Source organism: Sprattus sprattus, assembly GCF_963457725.1.
Source record: "Sprattus sprattus genome assembly, chromosome: 18".
Taxonomy (NCBI): Eukaryota; Metazoa; Chordata; class Actinopteri; order Clupeiformes; family Clupeidae; genus Sprattus; species Sprattus sprattus.
Genome location: NC_137916.1, coordinates 24,760,294 through 24,780,954, shown reverse-complemented (window position 1 = coordinate 24,780,954; position 20,661 = coordinate 24,760,294). Strand labels below are relative to the sequence as shown.

The 20,661-nt window shown below is 41.0% G+C and overlaps 3 protein-coding genes across 4 annotated transcripts; 2 read left to right on the top strand and 1 right to left on the bottom strand.

Annotated features, from left to right (window-relative positions):
• Positions 1–253: 253 nt before the first annotated feature.
• pdxdc1 (pyridoxal-dependent decarboxylase domain containing 1) lies at positions 254–12,914 on the bottom strand. Of its 2 annotated transcripts, none has more exons than XM_080856837.1 (23): positions 12,772–12,914; positions 11,885–11,961; positions 11,318–11,386; positions 10,768–10,842; positions 9,971–10,120; positions 9,679–9,868; positions 9,344–9,412; positions 9,175–9,253; positions 8,998–9,082; positions 8,790–8,838; positions 8,543–8,644; positions 8,209–8,334; positions 8,039–8,089; positions 5,952–6,012; positions 5,536–5,606; positions 5,007–5,112; positions 4,679–4,850; positions 3,696–3,817; positions 3,345–3,466; positions 2,921–3,013; positions 2,613–2,709; positions 2,240–2,332; positions 254–1,854 (listed from the first exon to the last, which is right to left on the bottom strand). In XM_080856837.1, exons 1-23 carry the CDS (start codon positions 12,790–12,792, stop codon positions 1,577–1,579), a joined length of 2,358 nt encoding a protein of 785 aa, XP_080712963.1. In that variant the 5' UTR covers positions 12,793–12,914; the 3' UTR covers positions 254–1,576. The 2 variants fall into 2 exon arrangements, with proteins under 2 accessions (XP_080712963.1, XP_080712964.1); XM_080856838.1 differs by having other exon boundaries at positions 11,885–11,974; positions 12,772–12,855.
• A 1,451-nt stretch (positions 12,915–14,365) lies between these two features.
• Positions 14,366–17,535, top strand: mpv17l (MPV17 mitochondrial membrane protein like; the record flags this gene model as incomplete). The annotated part of the gene is made up of 4 exons (XM_080856850.1): positions 14,366–14,669; positions 15,000–15,070; positions 15,349–15,378; positions 16,387–17,535. The coding sequence occupies 4 exons, from the start codon at positions 14,366–14,368 to the stop codon at positions 16,573–16,575; spliced, it is 594 nt and encodes a 197-aa protein (XP_080712976.1). The 3' UTR covers positions 16,576–17,535.
• Positions 17,536–18,739: 1,204 nt separating this feature from the next.
• LOC308379634 (uncharacterized protein) lies at positions 18,740–19,288 on the top strand (the record flags this gene model as incomplete). Its single annotated transcript, XM_080856852.1, has 1 exon — positions 18,740–19,288. One exon carries the CDS (start codon positions 18,740–18,742, stop codon positions 19,286–19,288), a length of 549 nt encoding a protein of 182 aa, XP_080712978.1.
• Positions 19,289–20,661: the final 1,373 nt, after the last annotated feature.

Sequence of the window (20,661 nt, the reverse complement as noted above, 5' to 3'; positions counted from 1 at the left end):
ACCTATGACTGATGAGAGCTATAAAGAATTCAGTCCAAACTTACCGGTAGATGTAATTCTGCATTTTAATACATTTGATTGAACAGATATTTCAAATAAAATTCAAGCTAATTTCATAGGTGGATCAGCAGGTGGTACGGTTACATACAGTATCTTAAAGCATAAAAGATAAATAATCAAATAATTTACAATATTATTATACATCAATTAATGACAGGATACTCTTAAGTAAAAAAAGAAAAGATAAGGTTATATAATATATTAAAAAAACAAAGTCCCCCAATTGTATATTCAAGTCATTTCTGCATTTTATCCTTCTACAGGTAAGTCCCAGTTATTTATTGCACCGGAGAGCAAAGTATAACATAAAAAAGATGAGTTAGGTAACATGAAAGAATGGACTTGGTGACAAACAATTTATCTGTTGGATTATGTGAGAAAAAAATTGAAAGAAAAACTGCTGGTCAGAATATATTACTGTGAATTAATTTACTGTTCCTTCAATGAACGTTACAACTTGAAAAGTAAAGGTTGTCAAATGAATGACATCAAAATGTAACTGTATGTCATTTCGGGATCTAGTGTCAGTTTCGATGAATAGCTTAGAAAATTGCCAACAATATAATGGAGTAAAGAACTGTTGAATAATGTTGGTCTTTGTACTCTAACTCACTCGAACATGGCATTCACAAACATATCATTATAAAAATACACTAATATAATTTGACTTCACAGTGAGCGTTGTATCACAATCACAAGTCTGTGGAAAACACGAGTGTTGACTGGATGCTATCATTACATAACATCCTCTATGGATAACTACTACTTTATAACAAAAAAAGTTGTGTATTAATTTTTTTTTCACTGAATTTAGCAAATTTTGTATAACAATAAATAAATAATTAAAACATCCTGATTAAATTAAGACATTCTGTACAAACTAGTGCAATAAGGCTATTTTCTCTTTCTTTTGTTAAAAATATCTGCATTAGTCTCGAAGCATTAGTCTTCATCACCGTCTCTATTTAATGTACAGTAAAGCCTATGCAGTCATAAGAGTAGACAGTAGAAACATGAAAAATGCATACAAGTCTTTGATTATGAAGGTAAGGCCACAATAGCCCTTTGGTTATGTATACAATGAACCTATACATGTCATAACAGAAAATCCTCAGGCACCTGAGATGAAGGGACGGAAGAGCGAGTATGGGCTTCATGTATAGAGACATCAAGGGCCATGCCCATCTCGAGAGTGATCACGAGTCTATTGCGTTATATCTTTGTGTTTTCTGTAAATCTTTTTTTTTAATATCTCTTCCTAAAATGTGTCCTTCTAGCTAAGACCACAAACAGTGGAGTGAATATAATTGTATGCATTTACATTTACAGTGTATTATTGAAATATCATATCTGTTCATTTTGTTTGTTTGCATATCAGCAAGATGGGTTGATGTCAATTTGGCATTGGTATTAAGGTGATGATCTATGTCTACACTACTTTTACTTCTCTGTTTGTGGGTCCAAAGGGACCTACAAAACTTGCAGGCCATTTCCCCCCCCCCAGTTGAAAAATGTTTTATCTCATGGTATCAACCTCCTCTGACTCCTGTCCGTCAGGCTGACGTTGGATTTCAGGAGGGGAAGGATCGGAGGAGGCCAGTTCTTCCTGATGTTGGATTTCAGGAGAGGAAGGATCAGAGGAGGCCAGTTCTTCCTGAGGAGGTTCTGTTACCCCTTCCTCTGAGGCAGGGGGCAGTGGGGTAGCATCTCGAGGCACCTCCTCCACCTGACCCACTGAACTAGTTTCACTGTAGGTGTCAGAGCCGGCTGCTGACCGCCTGAACAGCTTTTGCCCTGTGGATAGAAGACCAGGAAAGAATTAGTACAAGAAGCACAAATGCGGCTCTACCAGGATGTGGACAATCCCATCAACCAACATCATGACGATCCTCTTTTCCTAGATTGGACAAATTTGAAGTCCTTTAAAGTTGGAAAAAGTACAGTTAGTACAGAAAATCAAGCCTCACTACCATATTCTATAGACGGTTGAGTTCATGAGTTGCATGCTTGAGCTACGAAGCAATTTGTAGGTTCCAACCTTTCATGAATGAACGAATAATTCATTCTAAGGCATTTTACCTCAGAAGAAATTGAGGATAGAGGATATTTAAAAATCTGAAGTATGTCAAACTATTGAACGTATCACAGTGATTGAAAGAGAAGAGGTGACATGCTGTACCGGGCAGGCGCTTAGCGGTAGAGGTGGGAGTGTCAGGTGTGGCCCCTGTCTGAGTTTTCATAGAGTAAGTGGATTCTGTCGTGTCCAGGGAACCTTTGGAGAAAGAGATACAAAAGTCTGTGAGGTGCCGCAACATCCGCATTCCCAAGACACTACAAACATCATACAGGATCTAGAGATAACTTGATTTACCTCGGTCGGAATTCTGGAGCGAATCAGATATTTTATGCAGTTTTAAGCACTCTAACCCATCAAAGTGGGAAGTCACAAACATCTTCTTAGTGTAAAAACCACGAAAAGGTAAATCTCAGGAAAAAAGCAAAGATGCCTTGTTGTCCAGTGTTGTGGATTTAGACCTCATGCTGATCAGTACCTGCAACTAAACTGAAGGTTTGGCCTTTGATGGACGTCTGAGTGGGAGAGAACCAGTTGAGCACAGAGCCTACCAGGGGAATCTGCCTCAGGACTCCCTAAGGATGGGCAAAGGACCATAGAGACCGTGAGGGAAGAGACAAACACAGAAACAAGACTTATTATCTGCGTAGTCTATATATTCTGTTTGTTTGTGGTACACTATCACAGACACACACATCAACACACAGTGCACGTACAGCAAACACAAACATATGTATTCATTAACCCACTAAACACACACACAAATATATACACACAAACACAGACCTCTTCCATGAGTTTTTCTTCATTAGCTTTCAGGAGTTGTAACTCTGCCTCCAGGATGCCTTTCCGCACCACCTCCGTCATATTCTCTAGCAACTAGAACAACAAAAGGATTATTATTTTTGTTGAAAGATTACCACTTGGTATCATGTTGGGGTCATAGGTATCATACTCTGTAATATTTTGGCTGATACATTATATCACAAAAAAGACTGTTATGAACTGTTATAAAATATGAGCTTGTACAGTCCTTTCATGTACCAAAATGTATCATGTAAAATGTATTTTTTTGTTTTTCAAAATATACAAATTGATAAAGAATATTATTTAAGGACGAGTTGTTAAATAAAAAATAAAAAAACTAACCTATATTGATTTACAAAATCTATTGAGGTGTACAGTTATTCTCAAGCTGAGTTAGCACTACCTTGCCATTTTCTTCAAGGTCCCTCCCACTTGCAGCAATGGTTTCCAACAACTCTGCCACATCAAGATCCTCAGTCGCCAACCCCACATATATACAGTTTGTCTCGGTGGCAAACTCAGGACCTGGGTGGTGTAAGAAAGGATTACATATCAAGTGTGAGAACCCACGGACACCAGGCGATCTATGAAAGCAGTTTACATAGATGCTTGTTTGAAGGTTTCAGGCACCCCAGCAAACCCAGAGATGAAATTAGGACCTTTTAAGTGACACCAAAAAAGAAGTTGTATGGGTCACACTATTCCCTAAGAGAGTGTACGATATTGCAGAAGCATGTGTTGTGTGTTCACTAACCAGTGGAGAAGCAGATGTCTGCATCTAACTCCTTAAGTTTTTTCAGCAAGTCATTGTTGATCTTCTCCACATCCTGTTTCCTCTTGCTGTCATCATCATCTTGCTCACATCTAGGTTCATATCTGGGTACACAAACCATCCACAGGGTCACAACTAAATCTGATTACAATTTACTGGATAGGATTTTTTATCCGCGTGCAATTTTAATTGATTAATATTTTAGAAGATTTAATATATTTTGTACTCATGTAGCAACACTGCTTTAAAGGCTTCAAAGGTGCACTGTGTAGGACTGTGCACTGTGTGCATCTAGTGGTGAAGTTGCAGATTGCAACCAGCTGAATACCACTCCCTTTCCAAGTGTGTGGATTAGAAGAATGTCTGGTGTCTGTGTAGTGTAGTCTCCCAGTAGCTAGCTCCAAAATGATGTATCTATGTCTATGATCGCAATGAGTAGCTATAATATGTCAAGTGATGAGGTTACTTTAGATGGATATTTAGAAATTCTATTTAGTTATTTAGGTTATAGCTTCCATGGACTTTAAATTGTGAAGCTTGTCTATGTTAGTTGTTGACAAGCTTTTTTGTTAAATGTTACACTTTTATTGGATATGATTTTCAGCAGTTATGGGCTGATCTCTGTAAAGCCACCACTCACCAGGTCTTTTTATTCCAAATAACAAAGGTAAAATATAGCTTTGATGCAAAAATGTACAATCCTGGTAGCAATTAGATAGTTTTCAACATGGACACACTAATTCTAAGCTGATACAGTTGATTACAAACTAATAAAAACATAACTTTGAATACTGTATTCCTTTTCTCCTAATGGAGGCCCCTACATCCTACAACCTGCACCTTTAAAATACATGTGTGCCCATGGGTGTGTCCATGAACAAGTAATGTAGATAGGACTGTAGGTGGTGTTGTTACTGAACACAACACACTCTGACCTTTTCCCTTCATGACCTTTGACCTCTTACCTTATGACCCCGAGGCCTGGCCAGCTGAGGTCCTCTATGTAGGTGAGGGCGTGGTGGTGGTACACCTCCTCCCTGAAGTCATGCCTGAAGCGCAGTGTGCTGCTCAGAAGAGGCACCATGTCTGTCAACTTTTCCACCAGAGCCTTGATGTCAGACTCCTGTGTCCCCAGCACTAAAAGGGATACATTTAACATTTAGGCATTTTTTTTAGGCTATTGTAGAGAAGAAGTGTAGATTTTATCTCTGATGTTTTTTCTTAAAAACATTCACAACCGAATCAGCTTTCTTTCAGGTTTTGGTTCTCAGTCTGCCACCAACATGTCCCTACCTGCGGCAGTCATGAGGGGGTTGAAGCGCACACAGGTGCCCTCTTCTTCCAACTCCACCACATCTACCCCACTGGACGGCACCAGCTGTGCCAACTGCTCTCCAAGCTGTACAGAAAACAACAATATAATAACTGTTATGTGGACCTCTACCAGGCTATTCTCACATAAAACCCATATAAATAGTTTAATAAATCTTCCAGGGATCTTCTTTTGTTTGAAAGAACCCTTTGAAGAACCCCTTCTACAAGATTTCATTAATGGTTGAAGACAATCTCAGGATAACTCTGTCAAATCAATGCAATTCAGTATGTTCATGGTTGTTAAGTTTTTTGTTTTTGTTTCATTCTTTTTTGTCAATCTGTGTGTTTGTTTACTTTTATGTTCCTCTGTATCTGTGATAAAACTTTAAAGAAAAAAAAAGGTTGAAGACAATCTAAAGAACTCTTGAACGTTCTAGTTCTTACCACACCCTATTTTTTACATCTTTAGGTAGACCAGTGATATATAATCTTTCATTATGAAGCATACCCATCTGTTGAGAGCATCCAGCACTTCTTTCTCCCCAGGGAAATAGCCCTCCACAGATCCACCACTTGATGCTTCATAGCAGGATAGACAGCAACGGAGAAACATGTATAGAGGAAAAAGAAAAATGCCCTAATTGAATTGACTTAAACAGTGCAAACTACATTGTAAACTATATTGGCAATACACAAATCTGCTTTTGATAACCAAGCATGAGTAATGGCAAAGACAATTTCAAAACATGTACTGTTAAAATGTTGTCCATTCTTTTAACATGGTTCATAACTTCAACACTTGAAAAGTTTTTTTTGGCTCCCTTCCGTGGAACACTGATAAATCGATGAATCACTGTCTGGCTGTCAGTAAATCTGATTTGCAGACGGTGTAATGTCTGCGGAATGCCCAGCAGATGGCCTCACCCGCACTGGTGTCCTGAGAGAACCTGAACACCACCACTGGAGAGTTCAGCTCATCCTCCACCTGACAGACACGTGGAGAGGGAGCGAAACTTAACACCTGAGAATATACAAATCTGCACACTGGAAATAGTATGCACTTGTTGATTTTTTTTCAAGAGAGAAAGAGACAAACTGTCAGCATTGCCGTGTGAGTTTGTGAGATTGGAGTTTGTTAGAAATGCCTCAAGCTAATGCCATGGAGATGCTTTTGTTGAGACTGCAGGCTGTGCTTGTTTGACTGGTCAAACACGTCTGCATGGCCACCGCGGAGTGCTAGCTTGACTTTGATATCTCATGCAACAAAGAGCCTTTTGGAAACTGAGTTCTCTGCTTACCACTGCCAGGAGAGGACCTAACGCATGCTGGTGGTTGCTTGCTCACAGTAATACACGACTGACCAAGATAATGCCCATGACTTTCATGCACAATGGACATTCCTGTGTTTTTTTAAACTCAAGTTGAAGGTCTACTTCAGTGAGGAAGTTTTTTAAGGTTGGATAGAGCAATGGTAACTCAGGGACCAATGGCCAGAACACTCACCTGCAATACTGGTGCTGAATGTATCATTAACCAAGAATTTGTTATGAGAGGAACAAAGCTTTGAGGAGAAATCTCACACCCAAAAAAATAAAAAACCCCAAAGACATTCTCTTCCCGGTATTCTATTTGACCCTTATGTCAACACCAAGGATAGCCTTTAGCTATGTGTTATCTCCTTCAGAGGAATGTGTTAATATTGAGCCAAAACACCATCCTTGAACAGGACTATGCTCCATCTCTCACAAAGGACCAATTAAAAAAAGTGCCCTGGGTGATAAGGGGGTCGTCAAGGGAATTTCACTTTGTGGTATTCAGCCAACTGTGGCTGCCAGCCCATTTCAAACACAGTGAGGTCCATCCATGATGACTCAGGCAGTCATCAGTCTCTGTGAAGGTGGCATTGTCCAGATGATACGGCTAGCAACATGCCTGTGAACGCACATCGACATCGCCAACGGGGACGACAAAACAAACAAAAAAAAGATGGAGTGCCCCGATCCCCCTTTCAGTTTGACTATCAGTGAATGAGTGGATATGGTGAGGGAGGGAGCTGTGGAACGAAGGGATGGGGAAATAAGTGGAGGGAGGGAGGGAAGAGAGGGGTGACGCTGGTAAAAAGGTTTGGTCCCACCTACAATGGACAGAATTAGAGAGCCCAGGACATCCCGGAGAGAACTCCCAGCCAGCAGGGGGAGCGGTGAGTGAGACACCACAGTCTGAAACCCAAGGCACCCATGTTCTCACTACAGTATGTTAGGGCAGGGGGTTGGCGACCCTACCCACAAAGGGCCAGCATGGAAGCAGGTTTCCATTCCTACCAAGCAGAGCACACCTGATACAACTAAGGGACTGCGGAAAGGGCGATCAGGTGTGCTACTGACCGGCAGGTGGACACAAATCCTGTAGGCATGTCGGCCCTTTGCAGACTAGGCTTCCAACCCCTTGCTTAAGTGTAAGGCTTGGACACAAGAGTCTAACAGATCATTGCAATTTTACCATGGTCAAGGCATCGAGGAGAGACACCTCAACATCAAGGACATCCTGATTGTGGGACAATATAAAAACATCTGTGTTTTCCAATGTGTAGCCAGCAGATTACAGTGATAGAGATACTATACTATCTCATCTTAAGACAGGCTGAGGTAACACTATGCCAGGTCAAGCTATCCCATAAGTTATGGATGGAATGTAAAATGTTTAAGTAAATATGGTGCACTTTAAGACGATTGTTAACTTATTAAGTGAATGTTATGTTTTCTATCTGCAAATATTAGAAACATTTGTTATGTACTTTTTTTAGTGTTTTCATATAAGATAACTTTACATACGTAATGTTATTTCTAACCTGACTTACAAATCTACAAAAAAATCAGATCAACAACCAGTTAATTAAAACCAATTATGAAGAAATAATCCATAAAAAAAAAAACAGCATTCATCACAGAGCATTACAAAAGCACATCATAAACAGGAAGTAAATAACAAACAACTTCATGGCAATCACTTACTGAGGTCTTAATGGAGGCGAGTGTCTTGAGATGCTCCAGCAGCTGTTGACTCTGCGGAAACACACAAGCGGTTGGCAAAGCTCAGGAGTCTGCGTTGCAAGAGCATTATGTTCTGGCTGCGTTTTCCAGACCGTCATGTCCTAGTTAAACTCTGCCAGGCGGGTACTTACGAGCTGTGTGGCCGTTTTAATCCTCTCCACTATCCCATCATGCCCCAAGTACTGCAGGGACAGCCAGAGGGGCAGGGAACGGAGCTTTTCCACTGGCTGGCTAGAGGTCAGTCCCGCAGCTAGAGACTGCAAGTGGAACAGCACCCCCACATGGCATGGAGGTCAAACAAAAGGAGGAGCGTTAGTTTACAAAAATAGCATTAAAGCCATTGTGATCTAAATGCAAAACTAAAAAAGGAAAAAGTTGACAAAAGGCTACACTGAGAGATGCAGACAAAGCGGTTTATCATTGTGATGACTCAGCGAAAAATGCATTTTAATGTGGTGTGCTCACCAGAGCTGGGTCTTCATGTCTATAAAGTGTGACAGCTGGCACAGCAGGCAGCCCAAGCCATGGACCTAGAGTCAGGGTCATACTGTCACTCTTGGTGGCTGCCTAGAGACAGGGGGAGATCGAAAATGACATTGGAGCATATGAGGATACCCATACACTAACACAGCAAGAAAAAGAGAGATAAAGAAACATTACAATCAGGTTTTAAAGTGCTGACAACCACCACAATAAAAGTCCTTGAACACACCATAACTGGAGATGAGACATGACCCAAAGCCAGCATCGCCAGATTGACCCTGGAAGACAAAAAAGATAAGCACAACATGAAAAACACACCACAGCACATATTCAAACCATGTTAACTGCCCAACATGAACTATTTGTGAGTCTTTAAGGAAAAGCCCTGACAGTGTTGTCCACCTGTCTGTTATAAACCACTTCTACTTTTCACTTACCCCTCAACATGAAGCCATATATTGTACTGAACACAAAGCTCTTTCAGCCGGCTCAGTTTATCTGTGTGTCCCGCCCCAGGAGTTCCTGAACACACAAACAGAGGACATCAGATAGTCTGTGCAGAGACGTGGCTGTACGATCCTGTCTGGACAAAACAAAAGAAACGCAACTCTGACCTGCGTTGGCTATCAACAGCAGAGGGACCTTCCCTGTGTCCACGTCGTCTTTAATAAGCTTGTCCAACAAGGCCACATCCTGGAATCAAATAAAGGTTGATGTATTCACAGGTTTATCTCAAACATCTGTGGACTTTCCACCGGAAAGAAGGAAAAAAAGGCTTCTCACTATTTGGTGCTGGGATCCAAACATGGTGTTGCACGGTACAGTGCAAAGGCTAGAAAGAGGCAGACCAAGCTGACAAGAGAAGAGAAAAAAACAGGGTTGAAGACAAGAGGTTAACATTTTTAACATTAACAACTTGTGGAGCACCGTTTCTGTAGAACTCAACAATAAGGCAAATGTGGTACACAACTCACTAAAATGCATCAAACCTAGCACCTTTTGGAAGATGCCGGGTCAAAGCACATCCTTGGCATTTTAGCTAAACCGAATCTTCGTCCGTCCTTACAAATAACGGATAATGAAATGACTACACGAAAAACTGAGCTCTTTATTCATACCTGGCTGCAAAGGTGCTGTCCCAGCCCTGGCCTGCAGGCGGCGCTCTGATAGATGACCGGCTGTTTGGAGCTGAGGACCGTGAAGCCCTCTGTGGAGTATTCTTCATACTGAGCGTTTATCACCAGGCGACACACCTTCACCAGACCCTCACGGTCATCCTCATGGTAATACGCAGAGCCATTCTCATACCTGCCAAGACATGGTCGCTTAGACAACTGGATACAGTACACACACATGCTGTTTTAACATGCACTACCACCTCTGAGAGCATAATATTCCTCGCTGATTAACCTGAATAGCCTGCAGAGCCAGAGGGTGGTGTCGGACAGGATTCGTGTGGTCAACTTCCGGAGTCGGTCGCGGTCTAGGACGGAGATGTAGGCGGCTAGGCTGTGCCCCAGCAGGGCCATGTGACCCTGATCTCCCACGTACTGCATCCTGCTGTGGGGGGACACAGACCAGTGGGGAGTTAGGGGACCAGAAGGATCAAAACAAAGTGTGAGTACATGGGATTCCTGTTTTAATGTTTTTTTTTAAACATGCAGGCCAGTGGTGGTGACTGACCAAGACATGACTGCATGTTATTTTAGAAGAATGTTGCATTTAGACACAGGTCAGCAGGATAAGTGTCAACGCACTGCTGAAGTGAAATGACCCGAATTCCTGTGCCACAGCCTGTGTCCCAGTTCCTCTTATGCCGATGGAAGGAAGGCCATTGGAGAAGGCCTCAGTGTAACTCAAGAAGTTGTGACTAAACTATTCTGGTAATCTTTGTGGAAACAGATAATGGTCTCCACAAGGCACACTGTTTTACATGCTGGAGGACTATGACATTGCCTCAAAAGATTGTAGCCTTAGGTATGAATGAGGATAAGTACTCTCAATGAGGATGTTTGGTCTTGATAATCACTGAAACTTTGAGAGCTGTAGGTGACAATTAAATGTTTCTTGCATTTGTCTTTCATGGCTCTGACCCAGGACATCCAAACCACCTGCGAGCTATTTGAATCAGTGCTGAATGAAATTACATCCCAAACCTGTGTGATTCAGATAGATACAGATGTTCACTTTGATAAAAGGAAAGTTACCGATGACCCTGCTTGTCTTCATCCTCTTGCATTAGATTCTGCACCAGCTGGAGAATACTGGCAACATCAAGACCTCTGGACATGGAGAAAAAATCCATAAGAGAGGAATATGAGAGTCTGATTTTAAATCCATTAAAAAGCACTTTTGTAACAGATAGATAGATAGATGGATACTTTGTTAATCCCGAGGGAAATTTAGGTCATCCATAGTAGCTTAAACACTTATGCACTTGTGCAACTCACAGACATACATACATAAATCACATACACATAGGAAGGTATGAATTACTTCTGTAGTAAAATGTGTGCCTTTTTACAAAGATTACAGTTATTAATATGTGTTATTGGAAGTGATCAACCAATGAGAAACCCAGTATCGCTCTCTGTCTGTGTTCTGAAAGCAGGGTCTCAACACAAATAATTCAGTCCTTTCTCAGTTCAGTCCTTTCTGAGTGAACTTGTTTTAATCATTTTTACACCAAAAGTTGTTGCTTTTGATGTTCAGTGTGATTGATTCATAAATGGCAAAACCAAATGACCAAACCCTTACTCTCCCTGCAGGGGTCCTGGGAAATCTCTCCAGCTGAGTCGCCGTTGGCCTGAGTCTTGTTCTACCTCCCTGTGAAAACACCATACCAGAACATGCTCAATTCCTAACAAAAATAATTACTTTTATAAATACATCTCCTTCCTTGCACGACCACATTCAAATGAAACGAGCAGACCACATACATTGCTGAATGAGACACTTAGCGCTTAACATGTTAAACAGAGACATGACTCAAGCTGCTGACAGACACAGTATGATAGAACTGTCTGACTGAAGCCAGAATAAAGTCATGTGATATTGAAATTCAAATCTAGGATGTGAACACTATGGGTGTCGTATGTCAATAGGGAAATGTCAGCTGACACACACTCTGACAGCGTGTGTGTGTAAATGGGTTGGTGGGGTGGTTTGTGTCAAGCACCTAAGGTCTTTGCACTGATAAAGATGCTGATATGACTGATATTATGTCACCGCTGATACCACCACTCAAGTGTATGTATTAGCAATCCTCCTGGAGAAGCAATGGTGCACGTCTGAAACACAACACAAGACTGGTCCATAACTTACTTTTGACCATTTTCAAGAATCTTCATGGCATCGTTTAGATTTCGCCCCATCTCTGCTAGCATGGGGTCCACCATTATCTAGGAAGAGAGTCTACATAAGAATTTTCCCAACTCAAAGCAACTTCAGAGTCACAGGTATTACATTGATTTAAACAGATGCATTGGATTTTCAGAGAACAGTTGGTCAGTAAAACGGAAAATAGTAAAGGTTTTTCCTCTAGAGTGTGGTTTCAGATGGGTTAATCATTCCCTCTTTAGCCACTGCCCTGGATCCTGAATGATATCCTATTCCATCTTTAGTCTGAAGCTACAATACAGTTTGGGTGTGGAGTGTGTGCTGACGAAACAACCGTTTAACACAGGAATCTGGGTTCATATGAGGTGTCACATGACACTGACATTTATGTTAGACTCGATAAATAATTCCTTTAAAAAATACAAGCTACATGGATTAATATAGCTTAATCTAACCAGTGTCCACCTGAGAGGCAGCAAAAAAAGCCGAGATACTGGCAAGCTATTAGCTAAATTAAAAGATCTAAGCTCACTTACCAGACCTAATTTTAAAACACCCATCACCACTGGCACGAAACCGCTGGCCGATACCCATACCATACGTCATCAGATGGGGCTATTGCTAGCTACGGTATGTTTTAATTATAGTTTCCAGTTAGCATAAACATGCCACGCTACTTACGAGTAAAAAGGGAAGGGATTTCAATGTAACAATAGTCCAATTCACGTGAATTACCACAAGAAAACACTGTGATCGGCAGGGAATTCCCGTTCGCCCTGCACTACCCCCAAGGAATGACAACAACCTTGCCTTGACAGCAGCAGCAGTAGCAGCCGCCGGATAAAATGACAGCTTATAGAGACTATACTTACGTTTTCAAGGGGCTGTTCCATGCTTTTCGAAACCAGCGAACAGGGACTGTCTATGACTGTCTATATCCCTTCAGTAAGGCCTACAGTGAAGACCGAAGGACGCTTCCGAATTAACCACTTCGCCAATTATTTTAGATACCTTAGTTTCCTCACTGTCCTTTTGCTGAGCAGCAGTGAGTTTACTTCCTGGATGGTAACCGCGTCGTATTCCACGCTGGCAGCGCTGACGTATGTCTGCGCTCTCGCTCCCGTAACGGCACGAAACAGCACTGACAGGGGGTCAGCAGTTGGCGTTCTATCTAGAAGGACTTGTAGAGCGGTGACAGAGGGGGGACCTGATTTCTGAGCAGTGTGTCAGTTGACGGCAAATGATGCTTGAGGCGCACATCTCACATGACATGAAAGTTTCGACCTAGAAGTGTTGGATGGAATTTCTCAGCATAGCCTTTTATAATATAGTCCAATCAAACTGTATAAAATGTTTAAACGATTTTTTTTTTTGATACAGGGAAAGTTCGTGTTCAAAGGATAGACTTTACCATGTCACGAAATAAAAAATGACCACTTGAACCTGTGATTCAAACCTATTATCATTTCCAGTAAATTAAGGACAGGCTTAGCCTATGATAAACTGCAATATATGGTGTGCATTGCCTTTATGGTGCATTTGTGAGGTTTGACAAGTGATTCGAGAAGTAGCCTATTGATTGGTATAGTTAAATATGATACGATAATAAACGTGTTCATAACAGTGTTTTTTTCAAATAAGGTTTAAATCCCTTTGAAACCTTTTTTCACGCTCCAATAGAAAATACTCAGCTGTTGCGTTGCGTAGCTTGACATACTCATGCGCGTAAAGTGCTGCGCACATACGCAGTATAGAAGATCGCGTTGTAGTAAGGATACACCCCGAGCCATATATGTCTATGCCGCGAGCCCGATATCTGTCAAACTCAGACATTTACAGAGCCGCGCGCAGTCGAATGCGCAGGATTTAGATTGTCACGAGAAACCATACGGCCAGATTAGCAGTTGACCCGTAGGATTTGTTGCGCACCTGCTATCCCTTCGGAAAATGCCGGTGGTACATGTCTTCATTTCTTGCGGGTTTTATCATGACAGATCACTTGATGGTTGAAAATATTCGAATCTACTTTAATGTAATACAAACTTCTACGTGTTTGTTGCTTAAGAATAAGGCTTTTTAAATATTTCCTGTAAAATTAACTCCAGCTTTTATGCCTGTGCTCGTAGCCTATAGAGTGTGCTAGGAGCTGACTTTCAAAGCTATACAATGAACTCAATTTACAAGAAGAGTTCTTAAAGTGTGGTGCTAATAATATATTTTTTTTTTCTTCAGGACAGTGGTAAGCCTGCGTTGATAACAATTACCTGGCAAACCAACATCAAAGTTGTGTCATCCCACAACCGTACATCTAGACGATGATTGATGGAAGAAATACACTGTAATGGGCCAAGCGCTTGTCTAACTTATTGTGGCTCTCCTTGCGCAGCCTACCGTGCCACTGGATAACAGACTTCTATCACCTGTCACAGTGAATCTTTCAGCCGACTTCTAATAATAGTTTCCACCATGAGGAAGGTTCTTTTAAAACGGGCAAAGTGCTTTCCCTGGATTGCTAATGTCTCTTTATACGGATGTTTATTCGCTGGTGGTGATCTTGTACATCAGTTTATCGCACACAGAGATGAAATAGACTGGAAACATACAAGGAACGTAGCAATTGTAGCTTTCAGTTTCCATGGAAACTTCAACTACTTCTGGTTGCGGGCGCTCGAGCATCGTTTCCCGGGAAAATCTGCCGGCATGATTCTTAGCAAACTACTTCTGGACCAAAGTTTTGCATCACCACTTGCAACAAGTGTCTTCTACACCGGTAAGATAACATGATTAAGTATATTCACCGTCCGGCGTGCCAATTAACTTTATCGATATAAAGGCTAGGGCTAGGCCCACTGACGATCGTTTAGGTATTGACAAATAACCTTGAGAATTGATCCTAAGGATAAAATGGCTACCCGTCATGCTTGTCATCTTTTCTTATTCGAAGGACAGCGAAATGCCATTGTAAAGTGAACTTGGTCTCTGACACAACTTACGCAGCGCTGACATCATTTTAATACGTAGCAGCCTATATTTAACATTATATGACTGGTATATCGGTGAGTAAACTTCCGTCAACTGTCTCATGCACTCATCTTTACAGGGGTAAGCTTCTTAGAGGGCAAAGATGACATTTTCGAGGACTGGAGGGAGAAATTCTTCAATACCTACAAGGTACGGTTAAAGATGTCTCTGTTAGCTCAGTCACGGTTAACCTGTCATTATGTCTGAGTTGTGAGGTTAGCATCAGGATAAATTGAGCTGCATGTCTGTACTATGTGTCACCTTGTGTGTCATGACTTCTAAAAGACCAACTTTTGATAACTCGAGGTAGCCTACCTTTAGTGGAGGTCACTTCAGCCAAATTTACTTATGGTCCTTCTCAATGCTCATTGAATTATTGAATGTTCACTGGCTGTACTGTTTTTTTTGTGCTGTCTTTTTTCCTCCAGACTGGATTGATGTATTGGCCATTTATGCAGGTGGGTCATAATTTTAGATTGCTTGCACACAATGATTAGCCTGACGATGTCATACTCATAATTCTAGTCAGAATATGAGTCTGAGACCGAACCATTGGGCTGTGATTATGGGGCGTGTTTCAACGAACCAGGAAAGAAAATTCCTCTTTGCTGAATTGGATACCTAGAACCAATCAGAGCAACGTAGTATTATTACCATCTGATAGATTAAACTTTTACCTGATCCCGTAGGAAGGACGGCAAAAACATCTTTTCAATCGACAAATGCCTTGATCGCGTTTCTCTGTTCCTCTTTCAAAATGAATGCGCTGTCAATATCTGTTGAGATATGCCTGCTCACGTTACTTAATTAGCACTCAAGGCTAGAAGCTACCATTTGTTTCAATGTTTTTTTTTGTCTACGCGTTAGCATTACCGATCAATAATGGTCTAGAGTGCTTCAGTTAAGACCTACAATCTTTGGCAACACTCGTTTTGCGTATACACAACTAACCGAGTCAATGTAGACATAAAAAAAAGTCGTGTAGATAGCTTAAATCATATAAAATATGTCCCACTAAGCTCCCGAGACGGCGCCATCTTTGTCCGATGTATAGGCTATTCTATCTATATCTGTCCATCAACGTATAAAGCCCGCCCTTACAATTTTATTGGTCAGATCACTTTTCGGTGGGCTTGAATCCCTCCCAACTAGCTCGACTCCAGACTGAATCTCCCAGACCAAAAATTTTGTGGGCGGAGTTCAGGCTGGTATCCAGGCTACACAATGATGACAGTTCATGACAACAGGACAACTGTTTTCAGCTTTTGTTGAGAAATATTACTGGACTTGCAACCAACCACACCTTTGAGTTTTCTACACACAGCAATATATTTAGTATTGTTTTGTAAATGTTGTTGCTCTTGTTTGTCATTTGTTTACATTTCAGTGTTATCTCTTTCTTCCTCTCCTGTGTCTCTCCTAACACCAACAAACAAAAACGCATACTTCCTCTCTCCTCATTTTAGTTCCTGAACTTTGTGTTTATGCCGCTGTACGCCCGCACTGCGTTCATGGGCTGTTCGGCATTTGCCTGGGCCACCTTCCTCTGCTTCTCACAACAGAGTGGTGACGGCACGGCGACGGTTGCCTTGGCAGTTCTGCTGTCTCCAACGAAGAGGCTTCAGGCTCGTCGTGAGTCAAGCGACGAGAAGTGACATCCCCAACGGCACGTCCGAATCCAACGTCCAGCTTGTGCCTTCCCTGAAAGACCTTCAGAATCTTATGTTCCTGTTGTCAGTGTTGTCCCATAACTAAGGGTCTCCAGTCATTCACCTGTCAAACATTATTTTGTATTCACTGTTATGTTTTCGAATGTCATTAGTGTGTTTAAGTCATTTATCACTGTATCTGTTGCAACTGTCAATCTCAGCAGTTTAAAGGTCAAGTCTATTAGTGTTCAAGTGTTTCCATGTTCCCATTACTTGAAATGTACATGAACCCAAAAGCAACATGTTGCCATCTACCCAAACACCTTACCCCCATGAAAGGAGCTTGTCAACAGTCCGTAGTGTTTTATCCACTTGATCTTGTTCTCTGTAAAAGTCCTTGTCTGTGTTGGAGCATATAGTCATCAGCAAGTCATTGTGGCACGTATTTTGTGGTGTTTTCTGATGTTTGTTGATCTCATGAAATGACAGTTTACGTGAACACAATACCTGCTTTTTTACCTAACCTCACAGACCAGCCCGACTTTATCCACAGAGGCCAGAAGCCTCCATTATTTTATCAGTGTTCCAATGGAATGTGTTGCTGGATTTGAAGTGAATGACTTCATGAAACTAAGTTATTGTATGTGATCTTCCGGTAAGGACACTCGATAGCACAGATCTTACATTTACTCATTTGTGTGGATTAACTGAATGACATGTTTGCTAATCTTGAATGGGCCAAATTGTCTGGTGTGCTTTGACTGTCGTCCACAGCTGACCTTTGACTGAGGAAACATTTATTTATTATATTTATTTTTGAAGCAATTCCTTTTGTTTTCTTGTTGCAGAACAACCACTACAGAAGTAATACAGGTCGATAGATGTAACAATTTGCCTTTTCGTTTTTCAAAAACTATTTTTGTGAAAAGATAACTATCTAGTGGACCAGAATAAGAATAGAGTAAAACACCGATTGTCTGGGCTGTGTGAAAAGTCATCCTGAATTAAAAAGAAAAGTGTGAATGTTCTCTATTTTCATTATTGAAACAGTTTGACATCATACTTGGAATCTCTTGAGTTGTATTTAGTTTAGTTCAGGTGAGCACATTGCAGCTAGTATGTAACAGGTAGTGCAAAACAATGGGTTGTTATTTAAAAGATGGTTTCAATCACAGATGAGCAGGCATTCATGAGTTCAGGCCCTATTATTTGATAGCCTAATTAAATTCCTTTTGGCATCTTTTCAAAATCAGGACCAGCATTCTTTCTCTCTGGCTAACATAGTATAGTATGCAGAACAACTCTGGCTGACGTAGTATAGGTTAAGACATAGCGGCTGGCATAGGTTTAATGGTGAACAGCAATCACATTATTTTTCCTCAAACTGAAAAGGGTGAATTTCTCAGAAATTCTGTCATAATTATCTACAAGTCACAATTACATGTCTTTTATATGTCAGATGCACAAAATGACACAGGGTCAGGCTGGGCACTGAAATTCTTAAGACAAGGCGCCGCCAAAAAACCTACCATAACATAAAAACATAGTAGAACATAACAAAAACATAATGTACACTCTGTACAAGTACTCTGAACATAATTTACACGTAATAAACATATAATAACCTTACTTAATATACAAGATAAATATACAATACAGTATGCTAAACATATAACAGCCTATAATACTAACATATAATACACATATAATTAACCTCTACTAACTTACATACAATCCAGTGAGGGAGTTACAGGTAGTGCAATATTTCTGATATGGTGCCAGTGCAAACAGTGGAAGTGACAGTGGTGCATGTAAAATGAGATCAGACCTTAAACTGTCTTTAAACTCAGGAAACAACCCTCCCGCATGGGCGGGAGAAAAAAAATCACCCCAAAAGTGGCCTTAATGTGCTTCCGTACACGAATATGAATATGAATTGAATACTATTAAACCACACTCAAAAAAAACCTATGCCAAGCGTTCAGCCCAGGCACTGTTCACAGGTATTACGAAAGCACTCCCACCCTCCGCGGCCACTCCTTTGTGCTCTAGGACAGGTAAGTGTCTGAAGCGGTGAGCTTCCTCACCTGTGTCAGTTTACACGCCGTAACAAAACGGGTTCTTTTGAAATGCTGCGTAACAAAACATACGGATAAAAGTGCTCGAAAGAATGGCCGGAGGAGGAAATAAACCGAACCCAAACTCATTGGACATGGAACCTGTTTTTCGGGGTTTAGGACGATGTTCTTGTGCATTTTGGTTTGCCGTCTCCTTTGACATATTTGGTCTGATTATACTTCTGCTTGGTGTGTTTCTGGACGTATTTTTCTACGATTTTCTCATTTATGCGGGAGCAATCATAATTTTCATGAGCCTTATATGGTGGATGTTTTGGTACGTTGGAAACATTGAGGTCCCACCGGAGGACCTGGAGGATGACGTTGGCTTGTTGAAGAAGGGCAGAGGGTTGGCAGGCGTGGCGAGGCGATTCTCCAGTCGTCTCTCTAATGGAATAAGCCGGTCCTTCAGGAGGAAAGGGTCAGCTCAGGGCCACAGTGGGGCCACCAGGACAAAAACTGGTCGCTCCACTCTGCAAGTCACCCACCAAGTGCCAGTGACAATTCCAATGAGTTCCCAAGAAAATGTGCACACCGTGTCTGCAGCTATTGAAGGGGATGTGCCTGTGGCACATAATACAACGGAAACATCAGCCATATGAAGCCCTCAGATTATGAGGCTATTCTGTTATGTGACAAGGTAGTTTATATCATTTCTTAGAGGGCTCAGTTTAGCTGTATGTAAATATAAATTAAGCTTTAGTCACACAAACCTAGTCACAAACTTGACATAAAGTGAAACGTAAGAGACTTATCTTCTGTTAATCATTAGTCAACATTAGCAATAAAGGCAAAGGACAAAGGGGAATGAAGTTGTGTCACTTCAGAATATATATATTTGTTTTAAGTAGCCTAAATCCAAATTATATAATTTACTTTTGCCTGCCTTAGACCAATTTAACTTCTTTCCCCCTTGTTTTACCCCACAGATTGAAGAAGGTCCATCAGCTGCCTCTTCTACTTCAGGGAGATGACTTTTTACATTTCACTTGAATTTGTATGATGTTTACAAGAAGATTGTCCTTTTTCTCAATTATGTTTAATTGTGTACCGTTAATTTTGTCTGTGGGGAGATTTGAAAGTCATTGATATCAGAATAATTTTTATAAGGACTTTTTCAGTTGATGATTAAGGTGTGTGCCATAAAAAAAAGACTTTCTTTCCACCTGACGCAACAACAATGGGCTATATTTCGCCCGCACCTCACCGACCTTTGGTCAGCCAGGCTGGATTTTACCTAAGTAGCTTCCGCTTATCTCTGTTTGCTCTCACTATCTTCAACTCCACCTGAGCTGTAATGTTTTATATTCCAGCCAGGAAACACAATTTTGAAGGTCCAGATGGATGCTTTTTTTATTTTACATTTTTCAAATAAAATGTTTTTTTTTTTATGATTCATTGAAGCTTCTTTGTTTGATTGACTGATGATGGTACTTATTTTGCCACATTATAAGTTATGCAAGATTGCCTGTGTAAATAATGAATGTGTTGTGAATGGAGCATGCACAAAGTCATGCTTGATCATTTACAGAATGAAATATTATATGGGTTAACTTTTCTGGAATGACGTCAGACTTCAGTTGTTGTGGCAGCTCTGTCATTGGGGATCATCAGCATTTTTTACTTCACATGTTCATCATGTCTGTGTTCATGGTAGGCTTCCTGATGAGGGGCAGTAGACACATATTAGACACATATTTTTAGCTTGCATATAATCTATATTAATATTTATCAGCAAAAATTCCATTGAAAACAATGAGTAGGCTAGTAAGAATAAGTTGGTCAGCACAGTTTTCAGGCCCCACCCCCACCCCGCTTTTTAAGGAAGTGTCCTTCTATTATTGACGTTAGTGAAATGCATTGGTTAGCTTCAGGGTTTGTTCAGCAGTGGTGGTGGTGGTTGTGAGAAAACATTACTACATTGAATAATATAAATGCCCATTCACACCAATTCCTAACATATTTTAATACACTC

Bases quoted from the DNA above. Each gene is read 5' to 3' on its own strand.
- pdxdc1 (XM_080856837.1), bottom strand. From the start codon at position 12,792: ATGGAACAGCCCCTTGAAAAC. The intron at 8,839-8,997 runs GTAAGTGAAAAG...TTTGTCTTCCAG, and splicing joins ATATGGCTTCATGTTGAGGG to GGTCAATCTGGCGATGCTGG. The intron at 4,851-5,006 runs GTAGGGACATGT...TATCCCTTTTAG, and splicing joins CCCCCTCATGACTGCCGCAG to TGCTGGGGACACAGGAGTCT.